Source organism: Budorcas taxicolor, chromosome 15, assembly GCF_023091745.1.
Source record: "Budorcas taxicolor isolate Tak-1 chromosome 15, Takin1.1, whole genome shotgun sequence".
NCBI lineage: Eukaryota > Metazoa > Chordata > Mammalia > Artiodactyla > Bovidae > Budorcas > Budorcas taxicolor.
In genome coordinates this window covers 28,837,392-28,862,358 of record NC_068924.1, presented here as the reverse complement: position 1 = coordinate 28,862,358, position 24,967 = coordinate 28,837,392, and the positions used below count along the sequence as shown (strand labels likewise).

The 24,967-nt window shown below is 41.9% G+C and overlaps 1 protein-coding gene across 2 annotated transcripts in view; it reads left to right on the top strand.

Moving 5' to 3' along the window:
- Positions 1 to 14,079: 14,079 nt before the first annotated feature.
- The window catches only part of DDX6 (DEAD-box helicase 6), a 30,925-nt gene continuing 20,037 nt past the window's right edge, over positions 14,080 to 24,967 (top strand). The window contains exons 1-4 of one of the 2 annotated variants that reach the window (XM_052652408.1): positions 14,080 to 14,136; positions 17,119 to 17,588; positions 20,581 to 20,644; positions 21,527 to 21,631. In XM_052652408.1, coding sequence (XP_052508368.1) covers positions 17,389 to 17,588; positions 20,581 to 20,644; positions 21,527 to 21,631 — 369 coding nt within the window. In that variant the 5' untranslated portion in view covers positions 14,080 to 14,136; positions 17,119 to 17,388. Of the gene's footprint in view, positions 14,137 to 14,324; positions 14,353 to 17,118; positions 17,589 to 20,580; positions 20,645 to 21,526; positions 21,632 to 24,967 lie in introns of those variants that run through there. The other variant, XM_052652409.1, reaches the window with a different exon arrangement.

Below are 24,967 nucleotides of genomic sequence, written 5' to 3'. Positions count from 1 at the left end.
GGCAACCCACTCCAGTATTCTTGCCTGGAGAATCCTATGGACAGAGGAGCCTTGTAGGTTACACTCCATAGGGTCGCAAAGGACAAAACTGAAGCGACTGAGCAGGCACACACATAGGAAGCAGTCATCTGCTGCCAGTCAGTAACAGGTTAGAAGACTTGAAGGAATGTTACATATTTTGTGTTCCCTTAGGTGAAGTCACTGGTTTTGCACTTTTAGCAACCAGCACCCTGACCTTAGTCACAGGACATTTTATGTTCATCCAGAGATAACATTGAGAGCATATCTCCCAAAATGTCATCATCTCCTCATGTTACTTATTACTCTGTTATTTATTCAAAATTTTTTGTTGTCATTGTTCAGTTGCTCAGTTGTGTACAACTCTTTGTGACCCCACGGACTGCAACATGCCAGGCTTCCCTGTCCTTCCTTATCTCCCAGAGCTAACTCAAACTCATATCAATTGAGTCAGTGATGCCATCCAACCATCTCATCCTCTGCCATTCCCTTCTCCTAGTCAGCACCCTGGTAGCTCAGACAGTAAAGCATCTGCATGCAGTGCAGGAGACCCGGGTTTAAGGAAGATCCCCTGGAGAAGGAAATGGCAACCCACTCCAGTACTCTTGCATGGAAAATTCTATGGATAGAGGAGCCTGGTGGTCTACAGTCCACGGGGTCGCAAAGAGTTGGACTCGAGTGAGCAACTTCACTTTCACTTTCTCCTCCTACCTTCAATCTTTCCCAGCATCCGAGTCTTTTCTAATGAGTCAGCTCTTCACATCAGGTGGCCAAAATACTAGAGCTTCAGCTTCATCATCAGTCCTTCCAGTAAATATTCAGGGTTGATTTCCTTTAGGATTAACTGGTTTGATCTCCTTGCAGTCCAAGGGACTCTCCAGAGTCTTCTCCAGCACCACAGTTTGAAAGCATCAATTCTTCAGTGCTCAACCTTCTTTATGGTCCAACTCTCACATCCAGACACGACTACAGGAAAAACCATAGCTTTGACTATACAGAATTTTGTCAGCAAAATTAAACTGCTTTAATTAAGTTTTAAACTGTATTAAACTGCTTTTTAATACACTGTCTAGGTTTGTCATAGCTTTTCTTCCAAGGAGCAAGTGTCTTTTAATTTCAAGACTGCAGTTACCATCTGCAGTGATTTTGGAGGCCAAGAAAATAAAGACTCTCACTGTTTCCACTGTTTCCCCATCTATTTGCCATGAAGTGATTGGACCAGATGCCATGATCTTAGTTTTCTGAATGTTGAGTTTTAAGCCAGCTTTTCCACTCTCCTCTTTCACTTTCATCAAGAGGCTCTTTAGTTCCTCTTTGCTTACTACCATAAGGGTGGTGTCATTGCATATCTGAGGTTGTTGATATTTCTCCTGGCAATCTTGATTCCAGTCTATGCTTGATCCAGCCTGGGATTTCACATGATGTACTCTGCATATAAGTTAAATAAGCAGAGTGACAATATATAGCCTTGACATACTCCTTTCCTAATTTTGAACCAATTCGTTGTTCAACGTCCAGTTCTGACTGTTGCTCCTTGACCTACATACAGATTTCTCAAGAAGAAGGTAAGCTGATCTGGTATTCCCATCTCTTTAAGAATTTTCCACAGTTTGTTGGGATCCATACAGTCAAAGGCTTTAGCCTAGTCAATGAAGCAGATGTTTCTCTGGAATCCTTTTTCTATGATCCAACAGATGTTAGCAATTTGATCTCTGGTTCTTCTGCCTTTGCTAAATCCAGCTTGAACATCTAGAAGTTCTTGGTTCATGTACAGTTGAAACCTAGCTTGGAGAATTTTGAGCATGACCTTGCTAAGCATGTTAGTTCAGTTCAGTCGCTCAGTCGTGTCCGACTCTTTGCGACCCCATGAATTGCAGCACGCCAGGCCTCCCTGTCCATCACCATCTCCCGGAGTTCACTCAGACTCACATGCATCGAGTCCGTGATGCCATCCAGCCATCTCATCCTCTGTCATCCCCTTCTCCTCCTGCCCCCAATCCCTTCCAGTATCAGAGTCTTTTCCAGTGAGTCAACTCTTCGCATGAGGAGGCCAAAGTACTGGAGTTTCCGCTTTAGCATCATTCCTTCCAAAGAAATCCCAGGGCTAATCTCCTCTAGAATGGACTGGTTGGATATCCTTGCAGTCAAAGGGACTCTCAAGAGTCTTCTCCAACACCACAGTTCAAAAGCATCAATTCTTCAGTGCTCAGCCTTCTTCACAGTCCAACTCTCACATCCATACATGACCACAGGAAAAACCATAGCCTTGACTAGACGGACCTTAGTCGGCAAAGTAACGTCTCTGCTTTTGAACATACTATCTAGGTTGGTCATAACTTTTCTTCCCGGGAGTAAGTGTCTTTTAATTTCATGGCTGCAATCACCATCTGCAGTGATTTTGGAGCCCAAAAAAATAAAGTCTGACACTAGATGAATACAATTGTGTGGTAGTTGGAACATTCTTTGGAATTGTCTTTCTTTGGAATTGGAATGAAATCTGACCTTTCTCAGTCTTCTGGCCACTGCTGAGTTTTCCAAATTTGCTGGCGTATAGAGTACAGCACTTTAACAGCATCATCTTTTAGGATTTGAAATAGCTTTTAGGATTTGAACTAGCTTTGTTCATAGTGATGCTTCCCTAAGGCCCACTTGACTTCCCACTCCAGGATATCTGGCTCTAGGTGAGTGATTACACCATCATGGTTATCTGGGTCATTAAGAACTCTTCTGTATGGTTCTGTGTATTCTTGCCATCTCTTCTTAATATCTTCTTCTTCTGTTAGGTCTGTACCGTTTCTGTCCTTTATTGGATATTTCATCTTTGCATGAAATGTTCCCTTGGTATCTCTAATTTTCTTGAAGAGATCTGTAGTCTTTTCCATTCTGTTATTTTCCTCTTTTTTTTTTTTTTGCATTGTTTGATTAATACGACTTACTTATCTTTCCTTGCTATTCTTTAGAATTCTGTCTGTAGATGGGTGTATCTTTCCTTTTCTCCTTTGTTGTTAGCTTCTCTTCTTTTCTCAGCTATTTGCAAGGCAACAAATAAGTCAACATTTTTAGTTGTAACTGAATTTTTTTCCTTCCAGCTTCATTTATAATTATTTATAATTGACATCCAGCACTGAATAAGTTTAAGGAATACAGAATAATGATTTGACTTACATACATCATGAAATGTTTAGTGACCATCCATCATTGCATACAGATATAAAATAAAAGAAACAGAAATAAATTTTTTTCTTGTGATGAGAACACTTAGGATTTTCTCTCTTAACCATTTTCTTGTACACTATACAGCTGTGTTGATTATATTCATCATCTTGTACACTACATTCCTAGTAATTATTTATGTTATGCATGGAAGTCTATACCTTTCGATTGCCTTCATCCAATTCCTCCTGCCCCAACTTGCCTCTCTGGTAACCACCAATCTGATCTCTTTTCACTATGGGTTTATTTGTTTGTTTTTTATTCGACTATAGTTGCTTTACACCACTGTGTCAATTTCTGGTGGACAGCAAAGTGAATCAGCTAATGCATACATAGGTCCCCTCTTTTTCGGAGTTCTTTCCCATTGAGGTCACTACAAAGTACCAAGTAAAGTTGTTTGTGCTACATAAAAGGTTCTCATTAGTTATCTGTTTTATAGATAGTGGTGAACATATGTCAATCCTAATTGTTTGTCTGTTTTTGAAGTATAATTGATCTACAAGACTATGTTCATTCTATTACACAGCATAGTTATTTGGTATTTCTACACATTTCAATATGATCACAATAAGTTTAGTTACCATGTGTCACCTTGCAAAGAACATAGTTATCGATTATATTCCCCACACTGAACGTTTCACACTCACAACTCTTTTATTTTGTAACTGGAAGGTTGTACCTCTTAATCTTCCTCACCTATTTCTTTCTTCTGCTGCTAAGTCACTTCAGTCGTGTCTGACTCTGTGAGACCCTATAGACAGCAGCCCACCAAGCTCCTCTGTCCCTGGGATTCTCCAGGCAAGAATACTGGAGTGGGTTGCCATTTCTTTCTCCAATGCATGAAAGTGAAAAGTGAAAAGGAAGTCACTCAGTCGTGCCTGACTCTTAGCGACCCCATGGACTGCAGCCTACCAGGCTTCTCTGTCCGTGGGATTTTCCAGGCAAGAGTACTGGAGTGGGGTGCCACTGCCTTCTCTGATTTCTTTCTTCACATCACCCTTATTCAACAATATTTAATAAACATTTATTGTGGATCTGGCATGAAAGAAAGTGAAGTTGCTCAGTCGTGTCTGACTCTTTGCGACCCCATGGACTGTAGCCCACCAGGCTCCTCCATCCATGGAATTTTCTAGGCGAGAGTACTGGAGTGGATTTCCTTCTCCAGGGGATCTTCCAGACCAGTGGATCAAACCTGGGTCTCCTGCATTGTGGGAACTTTACTGTCTGAGCCACCAGGGAATCCTGGTATCTGGCATAGAAAAACGAATGAACAGTGAATAAATGAACAAAAGAATAAATGGTTGAGTGAATAAACAGGTAAAGAATTACAGCTGTCACTGACACTAGAAACAAGATTCAACTAAAAATTCGATAGCAATTATATTTTTAGCTGCCCCACCTTTAGCATCGAAACCTTTAGCTACCTAGATCACCCACTATAAAAATAGCTATTGTTTACTGAGGCTTGCAATAAGTTAGGCCCTCTGCTAAGCATTTAATGTGTTATTTCTCATGTACTCTTCTCACAACCACCCCAGAGGCAGAGGTATTATCCTGATTTTCCAGATGAGAAAACAGGTTTAGGGAGGTTGAATAGCTGCGGAACTCCATCCCAGCTGGTGCTCAGCACTATGCATAGCTTTCATTCTTCCCCTACTTCCAAAAGACAACCATGCTTTTGCGTAACTACTACCTGCTCTTTTGGACCCATACTCGGAAAATGTCACTGAAATCCTTAGGAATAGGATTTCCTACTCCTCCTACGTCTGTTGGCTGGAAGAACACAAGAGGCATCATCTACAAAGAGGGAAGGTGATCTTCAACCCTGTTGCCTCTGATTGTTGGGACCTAAACTGATACCTTCTACCATGGTCATCATTCCACTCTTTCCTACAAATTACCAGCCAATGAGGGTGGAGAATCTCAGTGATCAACAAGTTTATAAAATGAACTAGTTTTGCTACGTGGAATAGAGAATTATAAGACAATGATGCTTGCCTTCAAAGAGTTTCCAATCTAGTAGAAGAAATACGACCACATACACACAAAAAAACTCAATAAAAGCAAATTAGCTAGTGTGTAATTGGATACTAAATTATGTGGCACAGCCTGTCAACAAAGAGCTTGGGAGACACGGGGCAAAGGAAAGGAACATATATTGATCTTTTTTGTTTTAACCTAACACACTTAGAATGTGTTAGCTATTTTGCTAGACTCTTCACATACGTGATATTTTAATGCATCAGCCAGTCTTATTTAACAAGCACTTTCTGAGCTTTCTACTGCTGCTAAGTCGCTTCAGTCGTGTCTGACTCTGTGCGACCCTATAGACGGCAGCCCGCTAGGCTCCCCCGTCCCTGGGATTCTCCAGGCAAGAACACTGGAGTGGGTTGCCATTTCCTTCTCCAACGCATGAAAGTGAAAAGTGAAAGTGAAGTCGCTCAGTCGTGTCCGACTCTTAGCAACCGCATGGACTGCAGCCCACCAGGCTCCTCCATCCATGGGATTTTCCAGGCAAGAGTACTGGAGTGGGGTGCCACTTTCTACTATATTTATACAAAATACTTTACTATGTGTTATTGATGAAAGACACGGGAACGTGACTTGCTTCCTGTACTCAGTGAGGTTAGAAATAAGACATATGTACAAATGGCTATGAAGACTTTCCCTGTGGCTCAGCTGTAAAGAATCCACCTGCAATGCAGGAGCTACAGGCTCTATTCCTGGGTCGGGAAGATCCCCTGGAGGGCATGGCAACCTACTCCAATATTCTAGCCTGGAGAATCCCATGGACTGAGGAGCCTGGTGGGCTACAGTCCATAGCATCACAAAGAGTCGAACACAACTGACGCGACAGCACACACGCACAAAAGGCTATGGTACAAGGCTATAAGTAACAGTGGTTGTATAATTTATTGTCCAAATTGGAATATTACCGAGAAAAAACAGAAACACTATTAATAATTACTGTGGAGCAATCCAGGCATTAAACACAGACTACTCTGAACAATCCAGGTTGCATTATCTCAGCAGGGAAAGAGCTTGAAGTGGTGGCCAGCACAAAAGAGCAATTGGGATGAATCAGTGAAACCAGAAATGGGCTGAGTTGGGCTTGCTGCTTGGGAGGGCACAGGCAATAAACAGGCAAACAAAATAATTTTAGGCAGCTTAATGTGGTAAAGAGTGAGGGAGGAGCTTGTTGCTTAGTCACTGAGTCATGCTTGACTCTTTTGTGACCCCATGGACTGTAGCCCGCCAAGCTCCTCTGTCCTTGGGATTTCCCAGGCAAGAATCCTGGAATGGGTCGCCATTTCCTTCTCCAGGGCATCTTCTTGGCCCAGGGATTGAACCCGTGTCTCTTGCATTGGCAGGTGGATTCTTTACCATTGAGCCGCCAGGAAAGCCAGGGTGGGGAAGCAGACTATTTATAAAGGCACGGTCAGTGGAATTCCCTGTCGTTCCAGTGATTAGGGCTCTGTGCTTGCATTGCCAAGGGCCTGGGTTCCAACCCTGGTCTCGGGAAACTAAAACCCTCTAAGCCTCATGGCACACACACACACACAAAAAGTCATGTTCATCTCAGAGGCAATAACATTTAAGCTGAAATTTGAATGATGAGAAGAATCGAGAAATTGAAAGACAAAAAAAAAAATCTCAAGTAGAGTCTAACCTCAGCAGTGATCTGCAAGTCAGTAGGACTAGCCTCATACTCATGAGGTTTAGAGTGAGGAGGTTCTAGAGGCTCCCTACTTAGTGTGAAAAGAAAGGAGGGGATTTAAATTTTATTCTGTAGGTAATAGAGAATCACTAAAGAGGCTTGAATAGAACACTGATATAACTGGAAAAATTACCCTGGTGCTAGTATATAAGGTGGGTTAGCAAGGGAAAGAGGTTAAAGCAAGAAATCCGGGTAGCTATTGAAATAATCCAAGCAAGAGAAAAAACTCCTAGATTGGGACAGTGGCAGTAATAATGGAAGAGGAGAGATGGAAGTGATACCCAAGAGCAAGAAAAGGTAGGATTTCATAACTGGATGATGTCAGCCCCGAGGTAAATGCTAGCTTCTCCCTCCTCTCACTCAAGTAATGGAAGTGAGGAAGACTATTTTTGTTTGTTGTTTAGAATCAAGAAAAACCTGGACAGGAATTCAGGTTCAAGTTAAGAGGAATAGCCATGGTCCAATGCTTAAAATTGTGCTCCCAAAGCAGGGGGTCTGGGTTTGATCCCTGATCAGGGAACTAGATCCCACATGCTGCAACTAAGACCCAGTGCAGCCAAATAAATAATTCTTTTTTCAATGAAGGCAGTTGCCATTGGTATATTTTGTTTTAAAAGGGATAGATGTGAAGGGGGGTTTCCTTGGTGGCTTAGTGGTCGAGAATTCACCTAACAATGCAAGAGAGGGAGGCTGAATCTCTGGATTGGGAAGATTCCCTAGAGAAGGACATGGCAACCCACCCCAGTATTCTTGCCTGGGGAATCCCATGCACAGAGGAGCCTGGCGGGCTACAGTCCCTGGGGTCCCAAGAGTAGGATGCAGCTGAGCAACTAAATAGCAAAAACAACAAAGATGTGACAGTTAAGAGAGTCTAGAGATAGGAAATGTGATACTTTATCCTCCAAGACAGAATCAACAGAAGTCTGTTGTGGGAGGTGGAAAGTTAATGAAGTGTCTATAGAACGTCTTTGATTTTAAGGTGGGCCTATGCATAGAAGAAAAAGTTTGGAATGCTGCTGTGGGAGAAAATTTGCCCAACAGCGATTCTCATCCTTGACTGTACATTATACTCTTCCTGGGAACTTTCAAACAAAGAATTATACTGCTCCAAGGGTTCTGATTCAATTCCTCTGAGTGGGACCCAGACACCCATGTTTACAAAAGTGCTTGTGTTGACACTAATGATTAGCCCTGATTGCGAACTACCAGAGAGAGTTTTTAGGGCCTCAGAAAGGGCTCAGCTGATGTGTGGAAGCAAGAATTTGTTGTTGAGCCAATTAGCTTGGTTTCAGGGCTCTCTCTAGCACCAACACTCCCCGAGCAGAAGCTGTGAAACCAGAGCATGGCTCTTGTTTACTGAGGTTGGTAAGGCACCAAACTGAAGGAGAGTAGAGGCCGGGGGAAAAGAACTGATGGGCCCACTACAGGTTGCCTAATATAACAGAAAAGGCTGAGGTTCAGATGAAAGTCGATAAGCCAATAACAGCAACACCACATAATTGGGTTTTGAGTGCTATCTACCAACTACAAAAATAAAGCAACTTTTACAGGTTCTATGGAAAAGGAAGTGGCAATCCACTCCAGCATGCTTGCCTGGAAAATCCCACGGTCAGAGGAGCCTGGTGGACTACAGTCCGTGGGGTCGCAGAGTGGGACACTGCTAAACACAGCACAGCACATGCACATCCTCATTTAGTCTCACATAGCTCTAGGTCCCAGGACTTCCCAGTTGGCTCAGTGGTAAAGAATCCACCTGCCAAAGCAGGAGATGCAAGAGACACGGTTTCAGTCCCTGTGTCGGGAAGATCCTCTGGAGGAGAAAATGGCAACCCATCCCATTATTCTTGCCTGGGAAATCCCATGGACTGAGGAGCCTGGTAGGCTACAGTCTATGGCATCACAAAGAGCCAGACTTGACTGAGCAGTCACCGCAGCTCTAAGTCCTATTTTCCCCATTTTATAATTGGGGATACTGAAGCTCTGATGTTAAGAAAGTTTCCCAAGTTTATGGAGTTAACAAGTGGCAGAATCGGAATTTGAACCCAGATCTGACTGACTCTAGAACCCGAGCTCGGATTGGGCAGGAAGTAGAAAGGAGGGAAGATAGGAGCCTGTGGGAATCTACTGGTTTGAACGGGCTTGAGATTGGCTCTGAGGAAAAGAGATGAGGGGGTTTCTGAGGGAAACAATGGAAGGTGAGGGAATGGGTCCTGAGGAGACCAGAGCAATAGAGGCATTGGAGAGAGAGTGGGAAATCAGACTGGAGAGGCACACTGACAGGCCTAATCTTTTGAGAGAATGTAGACGCCATGTGGTGAAAAGGTACTGGGAGATAGTAAGGGATTATTCACCAGGCTTCCGCGGCAGCTCAGTGGTAAAGAATCCACCTGCAATACAGGAGTCGCAGGTTTGATCCCTGGGTCAGGAAGACCTCCTGGAAGAGGGCATGGCAACCCACTTCAGTGTTCTTGCCTGGAGAGCTCCGTGGACAGAGGAGCCTGGTGGGCTACAGCCTATAGGGTCGTAAAGAGTCGGACACTACGGAAGCAACTGAGCATGAACACATGCATGCAAGGGGTTATTCAGGAGGCAGTTGACATGATAAAGAATAACTTCAAAATTCATCGAGCAGGTAAAGAGCTAGGAAGTTCACTGAGGAAACCTCTGCACAGAAATACTTTTTATTCCTTTGTTCCCTGTCTTGTCCTGGAAGCCTCTGATGTGACTTTACCTACCCATGGTATTCAGGGCTGCAGACTGCCTAGCCCTCAGCCCTAAGCTATCTTCCCAGGACTCATACCTAAGATCATAGTTCTATTTTCAAGGATCAATAGAAGGCTCTGCAAAGTGACTAGAGGCAGGAAATCAGGCCCAGGCACTTTGTCATGATTGTAACTAGTGCGGCAGAGAAGGTTATTCAGAAATATAATGTTGTTACAAGGTCCTGGGTACAAAGGAGGCACCATGCACATAGCAACAATTCCATGGGATTGCCAGGGTCCCCATCAACATCACCGGTTAGCAACTGCTCCAAGCTAACTCAGAAAGTACCTGAGAATACCAAGGCATCACAGATGGGGACAGTGTCAGTTCTTTCTTGATCTGAGTAAACCAAATCAAATTTATACCTAAATAATCAGTTTCCAGATTTCAGAATCTTTCCAGCCACACATTATTCTCAAATTAATGAAAGTTAAAGTTGCTGGTGTAAGTAAAGAAAACTGAAGAGGCAAAATTTACAGCTAGAGTTCTCTTAGTGATGACCAGAACATAAATAATCCTGGGACCTGAGGAGGTCAGAAGACACAGGTGAGTTGAGCTAGCTGGTTGTGGTACCCAGGGAAGGGGGAGATGTTATCTGTCAAAAGGAATAAAATTCTGCAGATCAAATGTGGTAGTTTGGGGGAAATGTATTTAAGGCACTCACTTTCCTCCTTGTTTGCAATACTGCTTTCCTACTTTTCAACTTGAGTTTACTCTGGAAGTGGAACATTTATTCCAACAAAGTGTGTCTGGTGTGCTCTCTCAGTGATTAACGATGTCCACTTTATAGGCATTAACTTCAGTGTAGTACTTGCACCAGGGCTTACCTGGTGGCTCAGTGGTAAAGAATCCGCCTGCCAAAGCAGGAGACATGGTTCGATCCCTAGATTGGGAAGATCTCCTGGAGGAGGAAATGGCAAGCCACTCCAGTGTTCTTGTCCATGGGACTGAGGAGCCTGGCGGGCTATAGTCCATGGGGTTGCAGAGTCAGACATGAATAAGTACCCATGGCACGCAACTTGCACTTCTCTGAGGCTATCTTTGCTAAGCTCTCGGTAGGCTGATGCTACTTCATTTTCTTCTGGTGTATAAATCAAAGAGGCAAATTTTACCATTTCTAAAGTCCAAAGAAAATGGTACTTGGCTCTTTGGGTTCATTAGCCTTGGTTCATTAGTCTTGGTTAGTAATTATTAGATGCTGCTCAAGCAAAATTGGAAAAGAACTTTTTTGAACTTTCTTTTGGAAAATCAGAACATTTTAATTCAAATCGTGAAGGAAGGAAAATGCTGTACTAGAAAGCTTAGCCAGGTGTGATATAGTCATTTTCTTTAGGCTGTGATGTGGGTGAACCTTTTTTCTTCTAGGTAATGAATACATTTATTATAGTTGGAGTTTTAAAAAAAAACCATCATGCTTCCTTAAAAAAATCTTACAGAAAGCAGAAGTATGAAACCCATTTTAGCCTGTTGAAAGCATTTGGGTTTTTAGGATAGTATCATAGATGTATGTATTCCAGGTTTAGATTACTTAGAATTCTAGGTTCTAAATATTATAAATTACAGTTGAAATTTTTTGTTATTTTTCAGTAAATAGTCAAGGACAGGATGTGAAGCTGGCAAACAGTATTCGCTGGGAGGGCCCATTACTATGATTGAATTCCAGGTAGTATTTTTCAGTTGCATCTCATACACACACACACACATCCTGTTGTTTCAAACGGAGATACTGAAAACCTTAATTCTATTTGTGGATCTTTTTCTTTTTTTGATATCATTCCTACAGACAGATTCTCCAGGAGCCAGCCAACAATCCAGGCCTAACACTTCAGCTCACAGCTTCATAGTTGAAAAAAAGTAGGGGGAAGTGAGAGTGACTACAAACAAAATAAAAATGACCAATACATTTTGGGAAACATTTTATTAGGTGACCTCACTGGGGATAGCACAGCCTCGGTAAACCATATTTACCACAGATCCCCCAATATATTATACTCCATATATACTCAAAGGGTTGGATTTATATTTTTAAATATAAATTTCATAATGTGTGTGAGGTGTCATATTTTCTATCATTCTTGTTAATCTGTTTGAATTAGAGAGAAAAAAGGTACTGAGCTACTTGAATTGGATCCCTCAATCAGTAAACTGAACAGAGAAAAGATCTAAGGTTTCATAATTTAATTCTATACCATCCATACTTCTCACAGAGAACTGAAAAGGGCTGACATAAATAACTCAGATGGAAGGAGATCTTATAAAAACATCATGCAGAATCTTTAAAGGTGTTAGCCCTGGCAGGATTCCTAGGTGAGAACAGGCAGCTATTTCATGTTCTACTCTTGGTTGCCTTCTACCTTTTGGTTTTCATCATGACCTGAGCCAGGCCCCCTTTGAAGGTAAGAAATTTATGTGGGAATACAAACCCCTTTCCTTTGGCTGGTCTCATTTTTTGAGAGGTCTAGGGAAAGAGACCGGAGTAGGCTGTGGCCTGTTTTAAATCCCTAGGCTCCTCTCCCTCCTACTCACTTCTTGTCCTCCTCCACTTCACATTCCTGCTGCATGGCAAGACAGTGGGGCCTCAGACCTCAGTATTTTATTAAACAACCACTCAGCCATTCTCTCTCCGGTGTGGACACAAGATGCTGGTTATTTCCTTTAGATGAGTGGGTTTTTTAAAAGCTGGGTGGGCGACCACATGCTACAAATTTAGAATTAAAAAAAAAAAAAAACTGTTAAAAGACCGTTAAAAAAAAATCTCAAGAACAGCCTTTTCACATTTCTCTAACACCTCTTTTTCGGCTGTGTGGAAATAAAAATGACCACCAATGAGAACAAGTTATTTACTCAAAGCTTGCTACAGTGAGAGCCAGCCACCTTCACTTAGCTGGGGACTCACACGCCGACAGTTAAAAATAAAGGGGCGGATGGGGATGGGTGAAGGCTTCAGGGTTTGCTCTGATTGGAGGTTAACTCGGGGAAAGCTGGAGGCGGGCTAACTAGAAGCGGGGAGTCTAACGTGATTGGTTTAGGGGAACATATTTGGCTTTCTCTAATTGGTCCAGAGTTGGAAACACAGGCAAAAATTAGGGAAGCTGGCAGTCAATGACCGAGTCTGGCTCATTCTGAGCTGATCACTGCAGAGGTTGTGGTTTGGCTTCGCGTGTTGGTTGCAGCAGAGGTTGTGGGTCGGAGTTCTGTTGTCAGCCTATGGTCTGGTCATTGCCTGGTATATTGTCTCTCAGTTGAGAGTGAGACCCAGGTTTTTGTTTTTCCTTTAACCTAGCCAACTTGCTAGCTTCCGATTTTTGTTTTACCTGGAACAAGATTGCATTCCTGTTATTTCTGTTAAGGATAAACGGAGACATTAGAATATGAAAAGTAATTATGGGAACAAATACATAAATATCTTTCTGATGAGGGTCAGGCTGGGGAAAGAATTTCGCTTGGTCTTCTAGTTCATTTCCGTACAGAACTCCTATTCCCATCATAACTGACTCTAGCAGCGTTTCCTTCCTTCCGGGGAGGCTCGGCCTCCCTGGTTCCCTCTCTTTGAGGATTGCCCTTTAGTGCTGAGAAAGCGGGGATCGCTGCTCTAGTCTCCCACTTCCCTCTCCGAGGCTCGCTTTCTGGGTTCCTGCCCCGGTCGCACCCCAGCTACCCAGCACCCCACCCTCGCCCAACTTTCCCACAGCCTTCTCCACCCCTGCCCCCGCCCGCCCGCGCACAGCGCCCCCTGGCCCCCGCCCCGCGCTCTCCCCGCTGCACCCGTCCCGGCAGGTCCCCTTTCCTGTCCCCACACCCGGGTGCGTGCCGGCGCCTCCGGACCACTGGTTCCGCGCGTTCCTGGATGGAGGCGCGCCCCGCAGGGGCTCGGACGCGGCCCCCTTGGACCTGCAGCAGCCTCCCTGGCCCGCGAGAGATGTCAGGTCAGCTGTCTCGTCCCCGAATCGCTACCGGGTCCTTGGTCAGGAATAAGCAGATCCTCCTCGGGTCCCAAGCCCTCGACTTCCACTTTGGGGGGGGGGGACTCTTCCCACCCACCATTCCCGTATCATTTTCTCCTTAGCTGTGGAAAAGGCAGTTCTCCTGTCTCTTTGAAGGGATCCATATTTCCCTTTCAACTTCCCCTCCATTTCAGCCCCCGCAGGCTCCCCGTCGGTGGAAAAACACTGCCCTCCATTTTCTCCTGAGGAAGGCTCCTCGGCCCGGATTTCTCCTGACGCGAAGCAACGGAGGCCGAGGAGCCGCGACGGGTGCAGCAGCGGCAGCTGGGCGCTCGCCATCTTGCGCGGAGGAGGAGCCGCGGCGGCCGCCATGCGGAGAACGGGTGGGGGGGCAGTCGGCGACGGAGGGGGCGGGGGAGCCGAGTTAGCTCAGTCCGGGCGGCGGCTTCGGCGGCGCCTTGAGAGCGGGCAGCGGCGGAGGTAGGGCTGGCCGGCCGGGGAGGCGAGCGGGCGGGCGAAGGCAGGCCGGCCTGAGCGGCCCCCCGAGCGGGGGCGGGGCGGGGGCGGGAGGAGGCCGAAGCGAGGGGCCGGGTGGGGGCGGGCGGAGGTTTCCGAGGAGGAAGGAGCCGCCGCCATTTTGGGAGCTTCGAGTCAACAATAAAGGACCGAGGGTGCCGAGCGGGAGTGGCCTCGGTGGTAGGACTCGGGCCTGAGCCGCGGGGAGTGGGGTGAGGTGGAGGGGTGGCGGCCTGCCGTGTCGCAGGGGCTGCAGGAAGCCCCCAGGCTGGCGTGGGGGGCGCTCTGAGGCGGAGGCCTGAGGCCTGGCCGGGCCTTGGGGAGGAAGGCGGGCGGCGGGCGCCAGCTGTGGGGTGGGGACGCCGGGAGGAGTAGCATAGAGCAGTGTTGTGCCCGGCGGGGTCCGGAGGAAGAGCGGGAGAATTCCTCAGAGGAGCTTTGTGGGTGACGAGGGAGGGTGGGACCGTAGGGGGCGGCAAGGACTTAGGGAGATGGTGGAGGTTATAGGGTACGAGGCGGCCCTATAGGGGGCGGCAGGGATATGCTGTAGCGGAGGGCTCAGTTTGGAAGAGGACCGACTGCTTGACGGAGTAAGGCCTTGCAGGTCGATAACGGGGTTATTATGGAGCCTCCGAATGTCGGAGGAAAGAAGGGGCTGTCGGACTTAAAGGTTTCTCTTTTGGGGGAGTCCCTATTGTTTCCTAGCTGTGGAGCTGGTTCTCTGCTCTGGTTGCGCAGATGCGATTGCAGGGCCCCAACCCTTTTGTGTTTATGGGCCCAGGGAGCTGACTTGAAGTGTGTAGGGGTTTTGGAGGGGGATGTGAAGGGGAGGGAAACAAGAAATTATTTGCTTGCAAATCAAAATCATTAGCTTCTTTCCTTTATCACTCACTCCCCTTTCTTTCTCAGTCCCCTTGCCCCTTCAAAATAGAACAGTCACTCCAACTTGCAGACCGAGCTTAGAGAAACTGCGCTGCATTTGCAAACAAAAGGTCTTTTTGGAGATGACGAGACTGTTTTGGGTGTGAAACTGTCAATCGCTAACTAAGGTCTGGGAAGTGCTGTAATTAACTCCGCTAGGGTTCCCTCCCAACTAGTCTCTGTTTCGTTCGTATTTTTGAAAATGTAGAAATACAACTTGGAAATCTAAATTGGGAATGGGTAGGAGGAATATTTCTTTTCCTGAGACGTAAAGCTGCAGTGCAGCTTAATTAAGAGGGGAGCAGTTCTCACATAGTCACATTTTGGCTCTAGGGAGATACGAGGTCTTATGTGCATGATGGACAGTAATATTACCATTTAATCTTTAGAAGTTGCCCTCTTCATCCTCTTAGTGGTTTGCAAATAAGTAATCTTCAGGTGTGAAATAGGTGATATCGCTGATCATATATATAAACCTGTCAATACAGGAAACCACCTACTACCTTGAACTGAGATTAGGTGGCTGTTAACTACCCTGCTTAAGAGGTCAGTCAGTTTCTGCATGACTTCAAAATATACAGCTTTGTGTATGTGATAATAAGGATTTGCTTTTGAGCAACTTTATTTTCAATTAAAAAAAAGACATCAAAGAGAATTTAAAATTTGTATTGTTTGAGAAGCTTTGGTGTATGGCAGAAGGAACAGTAATTAATTAGCTACTGTATTTTCGGTAAGAAATATAAAGGTGTTAACACACCAGAGTAGGCCTTTATTCCCTCCCACCCTCGGTCGTGAAATTAAGGTCTTACTTTTTAAAAAACATAATTTTATTTGGGGAATAATTTTTTAAAATAACTTAATCAGTACTCTGGGTGTCCTAGAAAGGTTGATTAAAGTTAGTAATGTCTTTATTCTTTCACAGATTTGTGTGTGTTTTTTTAAAACACAGGTAATTTCCTCATTGGAAAAGACCCTAATGCTGGGAAAGATTGAGGGCAGGAGGAGGGGGGGGGGGGCGACAGAGGGTGAGATGGTTGGATAGTGTCAGGGATTCAATGGACATGAGTTTGTGCAAACTCTGGGAGATAGTCAAGGACAGGGAAGCCTAGCATGCTGCAGTCCATGGGGTCGGTGGGGTCGCAGACAGTTGAGTGAGACTTTGTGACTGAGACTTTGTGACTGAATAACAGTTTCCTTTTTGTGGGGTGTTGGGGTTTTTTTTTATTTTTTTTGAATTAAACTGCTACTTCAAGTTGAGACATACTTTTGAAAGAGTTATATTTTAAAATGTAACATTTCTGTAGTAGTCAGACTTAAGTAAGATAGCTAAAGGTTTTCTTGGCTGTTTTTTGAACAGAAGATTTTGACGTGTAGACGTATTTATGTCCCTTGACTGCTTTAGTTATTGTTTTTAAAGGGCAAAAACTTAGGGGGAAAAAGAAAATGTAGTTTCTTCAGGTTTAACTTCTTTGGTTGAAATTCATAAGGGCGTACATAATGCTTTTCTGAAAGCACAAAGTGAAATCAAAAGCTCAACTCTTCAAGGATTCTCAGTTGTCAGAAACAGAAAAAAAAATGAATGAATGGTTTTGCCTTGTTCCTTTGTAGATTTACATTAATTAAGCTGTGCCATTCTTCATTGAGTTGTAATGCAATTGAATGTAATGAATCATTGACTTTTAGAGGTGGCAGGGACTTCAGAGAATTCTTCCGGGAGGAAGCTGAAGGGAAGAGATTATCATCTGACAGCTAATGCTAATTTAATCACAGTATTGTTCTACCTGATATTTTCTGGGTTGGTTTGAACTGACAGTTTAAATGAGATCTGTCTCAGTGCAGGTTTGGTTTTTGAAGCAATTCATTTTCCCCCCCTCTTTCCTATCCTAGATAGTGATTTGATCTACATGCAGCTGTATCCTTAATTCTTTAAAAGAAGAGAGTGCTTATAAAGGAGTTCTTCAAATGGAAACAACAAAGGGGTGTGTTTGCTGTGTTTGCTGATTTAACTTTTTTTCTTTGTTTCAGATTGAAGTGAGATTCAGATACATAACTCAACCTTGTTAGAGGGCTTTTTAAAAAATAAAGAGTTGATTCCTGCATGAGAGCAAGTTATTGCTGCTTACCGTTCAGAGACTTACAGGTGCTTGCCTGCATTGCAATAAAGGACTCATATATTGAGCAAGACTTATATTTATCTCTTCGTTTTGGAGAGCCTAATAAACTGTTATTACAGTTTCTCTACTGACTTTCAAAAGTTTTGAAGTTTGAAAGAGACATCTTTAAAATTAATACAGCATGAGCACGGCCAGAACAGAGAACCCTGTTATAATGGGTCTGTCCAGTCAAAATGGTCAGCTGAGGGGTCCTGTGAAGCCCAGTGGTGGCCCTGGAGGAGGGGGCACACAGACTCAGCAACAGATGAACCAGCTGAAAAACACCAACGCAATCAATAATGGCACTCAGCAGCAAGCACAGAGTATGACCACCACTATTAAGTAAGTGTTAGAATAAATAATAAACACACGGGGGACAAAGGAGATACATTTCGCTACTTTGTTGTTGACTACTTTATGTATACCATTTTAGTTTAACCATTTTGATTTGAATAGAGGACAGTTGACTGTTTGTGGTCAGTAGGTATCTGTGATAGAAGAATGTCTCTCTGTCGTAATTAATTCAGGTTTGTTAAGTAACAGGCACGGATAATATATATTAATTTTTTTCATAATGCGCTCAGATTCATCTTGTTTTTGCCAGTATGGCTTTTTTTCTAGTGTGATAACTTGACTTTATCCTAGTTTGAATGGCAGTTAAAGCCAATCTTAAAGACTTGTCCAGCTTTCTGAACTTCAGAAGTACTCAGAAAATTTATCCATAACTTTTTTTTTAGTCTATGACACTTTGCTTTTCTGTCCTATTTTATTTATTTTTAAAATACGCTTTCTCCTTTTACACATACACAAAATAATTAGCAGTTTATATCATAGGGAACTCAGGACTTGAGACAGTTTGGAACACATCTCTGAATAGTCCCAAACCTCTCTGAAGACTTTTAAAAACTAAGAGCCTTATTTTACTACGGAATGTTTTTCTTTTAAATTTGAAAGTATTTAGGCTGTCATCTCAACTGATCGACTTCACTTTGACTTTTCACTTTCATGCATTGGAGAAGGAAATGGCAACCCACTCCAGTATTCTTGCCTAGAGAATCCCAGGGATGGGAGAGCCTGGTGGGCTGCCATCTATGGGGTCGCACAGGGTTGGACAGACTGAAGCGACTTAGCAGCAGCAGCAGGCTGTTGTCTTTAAGTGTACACTTTAAAGTATGTGAATGGTGACTATGATTCCAAAGAATCAGTTTAATAGAAAATTAAGAATCTTGACCCATTTGGTATTTGTGTTTGTTAAGAATCTAGCTGTGTAAGTTGATTTAACCTCTAGAAATGTGATGAAACTCAAAAAGTGTGTGTTTTACTATAATCAAAGTCTTTTCCATGCTTAAAAGAAGCATTTACTAAAGAAAAATAGCCCAAATTTTCAACAGAATTCATTTGGTCACTGGGAGAATTGACGTTAATGCATATTATTATTTTTGAGGTGAATAATTAGAAATAAATGTTTTCTAAATTACAGTTTGTCTTGACAAAATATGAATAGACTAGCAACAGTTAGTCTGCTTTTAATTTGAAACATAAAGCTGCATTATTCCATTTTGAGAGCATTTTCTGCTTAAACTCTGATTTGAGACTGCAGTGGATTTTGCCTTTTTTTTTTTTGCTTTTCTTAGATAAATAGCTTTTTTCCAATTCTGTGACTCTTTAAATTTCAGTTGAAATACCATCTCTTCTGTGAAGACTCCTAGATCCCATGTCTCAGAGATAGTTAATACCTGTCTCTGTTAGTTAATCTCTCATTAAAAAAATTTTTAACTTTCTGAGATGATGAATTTTTTTGTGGGAACATTTTGCGTTGTATCGTCTGCATCTTTATCCACTGTTTAGTGAATTTGACAATGTGGCAAGCTGTCCTACTAGGATGTTCAACTGAAAATGCTCAGAGACTTTGGTGTGGTATTATAGACTGGGGTGAAAGGCTTTAGCACTCTTGGATTTGGTGGCAAATAGTTTCCTGTGATAGAGTATCTTGGATTATGTGGGATGAAGCTTTAAGTAAAATACGTCCTTATCTTCCTGAATGATTACTCGAGATGTTGGGGGGGGGGGCTTTAATTATGAGCTGTTATCATTAAATCAGTGAAAATTTAAAAGATGGTTGAAAGCATTGTCTGCTTTATTGACAGTCTTTTTTTCTGTTAGATGCTTTGGATATTATATTACTTGAAGTTTTTACATGACCAAAAAGAAAATTTTTTGTTTTCTTTGTTATTTTCTTCCATGGTTTCAAGCATCCCCATTAAAGAAGATTGAGAGATGTTTTTTTATTAACAGCTAATTTTTCCAGGCACTGTGCTGCGTGCTTTATAGAAGCTATTTTATATAATTTTTCTCTCTTTATATATGAAAGAATGGAGATTTAGAAAAGTAACTGTTGCATGGTCACAGAACTGATACATACAAGAGTCAAGGCTTGAACTGAAGTCTGAAACTTTATAGATTCTTTGGTTTTAACTAGTCACCAGGAGCTACAAAATCAGATGCCTATAGGGGACTGCCAGAGAAGGCAATGGCAACCCACTCCAGTACTTTTGCCTGGAAAATTCCATGGACAGAGGAGCCTGGTAGGCTGCAGTCCATGGGGGTTGCTAAGAGTCGGACACGGCTGAGCGACTTCACTTTCGCTTTTTACTTTCATGTGTTGGAGAAGGAAATGGCAACCCACTCCATTGTTCTTGCCTGGAGAATCCCAGGGACCGTGGAGCCTGGTGAGCTGCTGTCTGTGGGGTCGCACAGAGTCGGACACGACTGAAGCGACTTAGCAGCAGCAGCAGCAGCATAGGGGATTGCCAGATGAGAGGGGACTTGACCTATTTAAAGGCATCAGGTGCTTGATTTTAAACTCCAGTTACTAATGCCTATCAAACTGTTGCTATGCAGAAATTTGGAACCAGTGTTGCTGCTAAAGCTTCCCCCCCACCTCACAAGAAAATCCAGAATCAACTTTATACAAAATATCCTAGTTTTTTAATGTTGGCAACTTTAAATGAAGCAGTACTATTTAGGTCAGACAAAACACATGGGTTACCAGTTTTGAAAACAGTTGAACTGTATACAACATGCTTCTCTTAAAGAGGATGGATATCTTTTTTCCTTCCATTCTTGATTTTTTAAGTTCTCCCTAGATTGTTGTGCTTTGTAAGAAAGAGGATTTTTCCTGGAGTTGTTTATCTCTGTTGTTACCTGTATTCTTAAGTAAATGGCAATACATTAGTGTGCTTTTTAGAAACTACCATCAAGATGAATTACCTTTGTATTTTAGAATAGTAATGCTGTGAACTCTGATACTTCAACTTTACTGTATTCTCTCTAGACCTGGTGATGACTGGAAAAAGACTTTAAAACTCCCTCCAAAGGATCTAAGAATCAAAACTTCGGTAAGTTGGTTGTAACATTCAAGTGGAAAAATGATGTGGAAACTCTTAAAAGTGAAGTAGTTACTTGATGATGACAGTAGGCACTGTATGTTTACTCTTAAGTAAGTTTAAGTGGTTGAAATTGTATAGCTTATATATGATGAATTGCCAAAAATTTCCACTATTTGGAGGAATTGGTAATAATGTGTATCCGTATTAAATGTTGTGTTTATACATTTGTGTATCTTATCTCACTTGTGGAGCACATAGTTTTCATGGCATTTTCTCAAAAGTCTCTTTTATTTCTGGAAGTACAATAAGATTCAGGTTAGGTTTTATCCACATTTTGTGGATGGAAAAACTGAAGTTGAGAGGTTAGTTCTGTTAGCCCAGCAGTGTCAACCAAGGGTGATTTTTGTTCCCTCGGAAGCATTTAGCAATAAGTTATCACAGGTGAGGATATGCTACAGGACAGCCCCCTTAGAGCAAACAATATTCTGGCCCAAATGTCAGTGGTGCTGGGCTAGAAAAACTCTGGTTTAGACTAGGATGTTTGTAGGCAGTGCATGGTAGAACTAGGTTTTGACTTTACATCTTGTGGTTTACAGTTCACAGCATGGTACTTATATAGAAATAACAGTATTCCATCACTCCCTAGAAGAAAATGACCACAGGGTGGCTGGTCTTTCCCCAAGACATAGTTTTTAAATGGCTGATTTGTGTTAGAGTGGCTGTTTTTTGGAAATACTTGAACTGTAGATTAGGACAGAGAACTAATCTGCATATATATTTTTAAATAGGATAAAAAGTTAGTCTCTCAGACACTTTCTTAAACATGGTAATTACTAAAGGAACACAGTTGTACTTCATTCTTTTGATGTTTGTCTGTTTTTGTTTGACCAGGATGTGACCTCCACAAAAGGAAATGAGTTTGAAGATTACTGTTTGAAACGGGAGTTGCTGATGGGAATTTTTGAAATGGGCTGGGAAAAGCCATCTCCTATTCAGGTATATTTCCCCTTTTTAACCTCCTATGTAATGTTATGAATTACGTGTCGCTTACTTTTTGATGGTTTAGTGGACCAGTATTGCTCTCCAGTGTGTGTGCACATTTATGTATGCTTGTACATGAACACACACTTTCTGAACCTTAAAAGGGTAAGTTACAAATCATGGCACTTCGTCTCTAAATGTTTCACTATATATTTCCTAAGAATAGGGATATTCTTTTGAATAAGCATAGTAGAATTATGTTCAGTCAGTTTAATGCAGTATTTCTAACTCATCTGTCATTTGTAGTGTGATTTTTAATTAGGTCCCAAATTTTGTCTTAAAGTATTTTTTTTTTCTTCTGTACAGCACCCATCCTAGGATCAGATATTGCATGTAATTGTTATATCTCTTTTAGTAGTGAGTTTTCCATGCTCTTTTTTTTGGAGGGGGGGGTGTCTTTTATGACATTGACATGTTAAAAATAGAATTCCCTTCCTTTTTTTATTCCGGTAGAACATTTTTCATTTTGAGTTTGTCTCCTGTTTCCATGTGATTTGATTCAAGTTATGCATTCTTAGCCAGAATACTGCAGAAGTCACTTTTGGAGTTACAGTGTTCATTTATTCCAAGGGTGATTTTAATTTTGATTACCCTTTCAAATGGTATCTTGATTTTTATATTACATAATTCCGGCCCTGCCCCCTCCCCTTGAAACTTACAAACAGTCTGTGGGGACCATTTAAGGCAATGCCGATATACTGTTCATCAAAATTTCCCCCTAATTCCTCCTTGATGTATCTGTATATTATCAGTGTTACTTAAAAATTCCTTTTTTATTAAATGGTATTTTGTGCTTGAATTGTCCCATATTTGGCCAGTGTGAGCTCCTTCAAGCCAGTTCCTTTGTTTTTGTAATGTGCCTCTTTCATTTTTTCCTCTGATAAACTATTTTGTAAAGCAGTTTTAGGTTTATAGCAATTGAGCATAAGAGATTTTTCATAAATTCCTGCTGACATTCATGCATAGGTTCCCTGATTATCAGCATTCCCCACAAGAGCAGTTTTTGTTAAAACTAATGAACCTGTGTTGACATTATCACCCAAAGTCCGTAGTTTACAGTAGGGTTCGTTGTTGATATTGTGCATTCTGTGGGTTTGAATAAATGTATAAAGACATGTATCCACCATTATAGTATCATACAGAGTAGTGTCACTGAACTCTGTGCTCTATCTTTTTACCTTTCCTTCCCCCTTCATTTTTCTTGAGCACTTCCTTTTTGGTGGTATATCATGATGCCAAACTTACCAGTACAGCTACGCTTCCCCAGCCTCAGAATCAGCTGTTTCTCCAAAGAACTCGGATTCTAAACACTAGGTGTACTCTTTCAGTGGAAAGAACAAGGAAATACATGTATATATACACACATGTATGTAGACCTATATACAAATTTGATGTGTCTTTTGTCTTCACATAAGTTGAAGCTATCAAATCCAGGCTGTACTCAGGACAAACTCTGTGACATCATTGAGCACTTTTTCATTGAACAACTATGTGTCAAGTGACTTAGAAAGTGTTAGACCCTGAGGGTGTTACGATGAACAAGATAAATAGGGTTTCTGCACTCAGAGTCTGATGGAAAGGACTGCTAATTACACAGGTAATTTCAGTGTGGTATAATGGGCACATATATGTAGACATTAGGAGAAATGGAACAACCTGGAAGAAATGATCCATGTTCCAAGTGGAGAACTAGAATAGTGATTGCCTAGGAATGAGAGTGCCTTTGTGGACAAGCTGGAAGAATTTTGTTGTGGTTGGAAAAAGTATGAAGATAAAGTTATACCTCATTAGGCAGTCTGAGTGCAGAGACCAAAAATATTTAGGAATTTGTGTTTTTATAATGTAGTTCCTGTTAATCTGTTTTATCTATAGGAATGAAAAGTTTTATGGGTTACTTTCCTACTGAATCATTCCACTTTGTAACTCTTATACTTAGCAGGGTGTGTGGCAGCTAATAGGCCCTCAGTTGTATTGTTTTGATGAAATTATGATTAACAGATGTCTGTAGGTGAACTTGGTCTAGAGAACTGTTTGAGAGTACTAGCTTTGCATTCAGGTTGCCCAGGTTGAATCCAGCTCTGCTGCTTTCCAAGTTGATTATTTGAGATGTCTCTAAGCCTCAACTTTCTAGCCTATAAAGTTGATACAGCAGTGTATACCATAGGGTTGTTGTAAAGATGAAGTGAGGCAACTCATGTTAGTATCCTTAGTACAGTGGCTAATAAGTGATAAATGCTCAATAAATGTTACAGGTTTTTATTTTATGTAGTAGTTTATCAAAAAATATGGCTCATTTAGCAGACTTAATTCTTGATGGACCCTTAATATCTCATGTTTCACACCTTTGTATTAAAATTTTAAATTCACTTTGTTATTTGCATCCTCAGTTTGATATAGCATATAGGCAAGTAACTCTCCAGCCATTTAACCAGTCTACCATATGGCTTTTTCTATAAAGTAGAAATGAACTCCCTCACAGGATTTTTTTTTGTGAGGATCAAATGTAATGAATGTACAGACATACCTCGTTTTACTGTGCTTTGCTTTATTGTATTTTGTAGATACTGCATTTGTCTTTTTGTTTTTTAAACAAATTGAAGGTTTGTGACAACCCTGTGTTGTCAGATAATGGTTAGTATTTTTAAAGTATTTTTAAATTAAGGTATGTATGTTGTTTTTTTACACAAGGCTACTGCACACTGAATGGACTAGAGTATAGTGTAAGTGTAATTTTTGTATGCCCTGGGAAACAAAAATATTTGTGTGACTCACTTGATTGCAATGATAGAAATGAATCTGTAGTGCTTCAAAGTGTATTTTGAAATAGCAAGCACAGTATGAATCTAAGGTATTATATATACCGGAGACTGCCATTCACATTGACTTTTCCTGTAGTATTGCTTTGTCTGAGAATCCATGGAAAATAAAAGATAACATGTTTCTTAGACTCGGTGTAACAAACCATAAATATTAGGACTTAAGTAATAAGAGATTCTCTAGTGAAATCCAGCCTTATGACTGGCATTCTTCTACTGTTTTTATCTACCTTTTCTCCTTACTTATTTTCTTGTCATTGTCCGCCCCCCCCCAAAATGTGTCTGTTGTCTTATATAGTACTTAGTTTTACCATGTTATCCGGGCATTTTTTTCCCCCTTCAAATATAAAAGCCTCTTGATGGGTGTCACCTCCTTTAGAGATGAAACTTGGTTGCACTTTGGGTATGGTATAAGATTATTGGAAAATTAGGCACTTAAAATCTTCTTTTGAGAGTATATAACTTTACACCGACA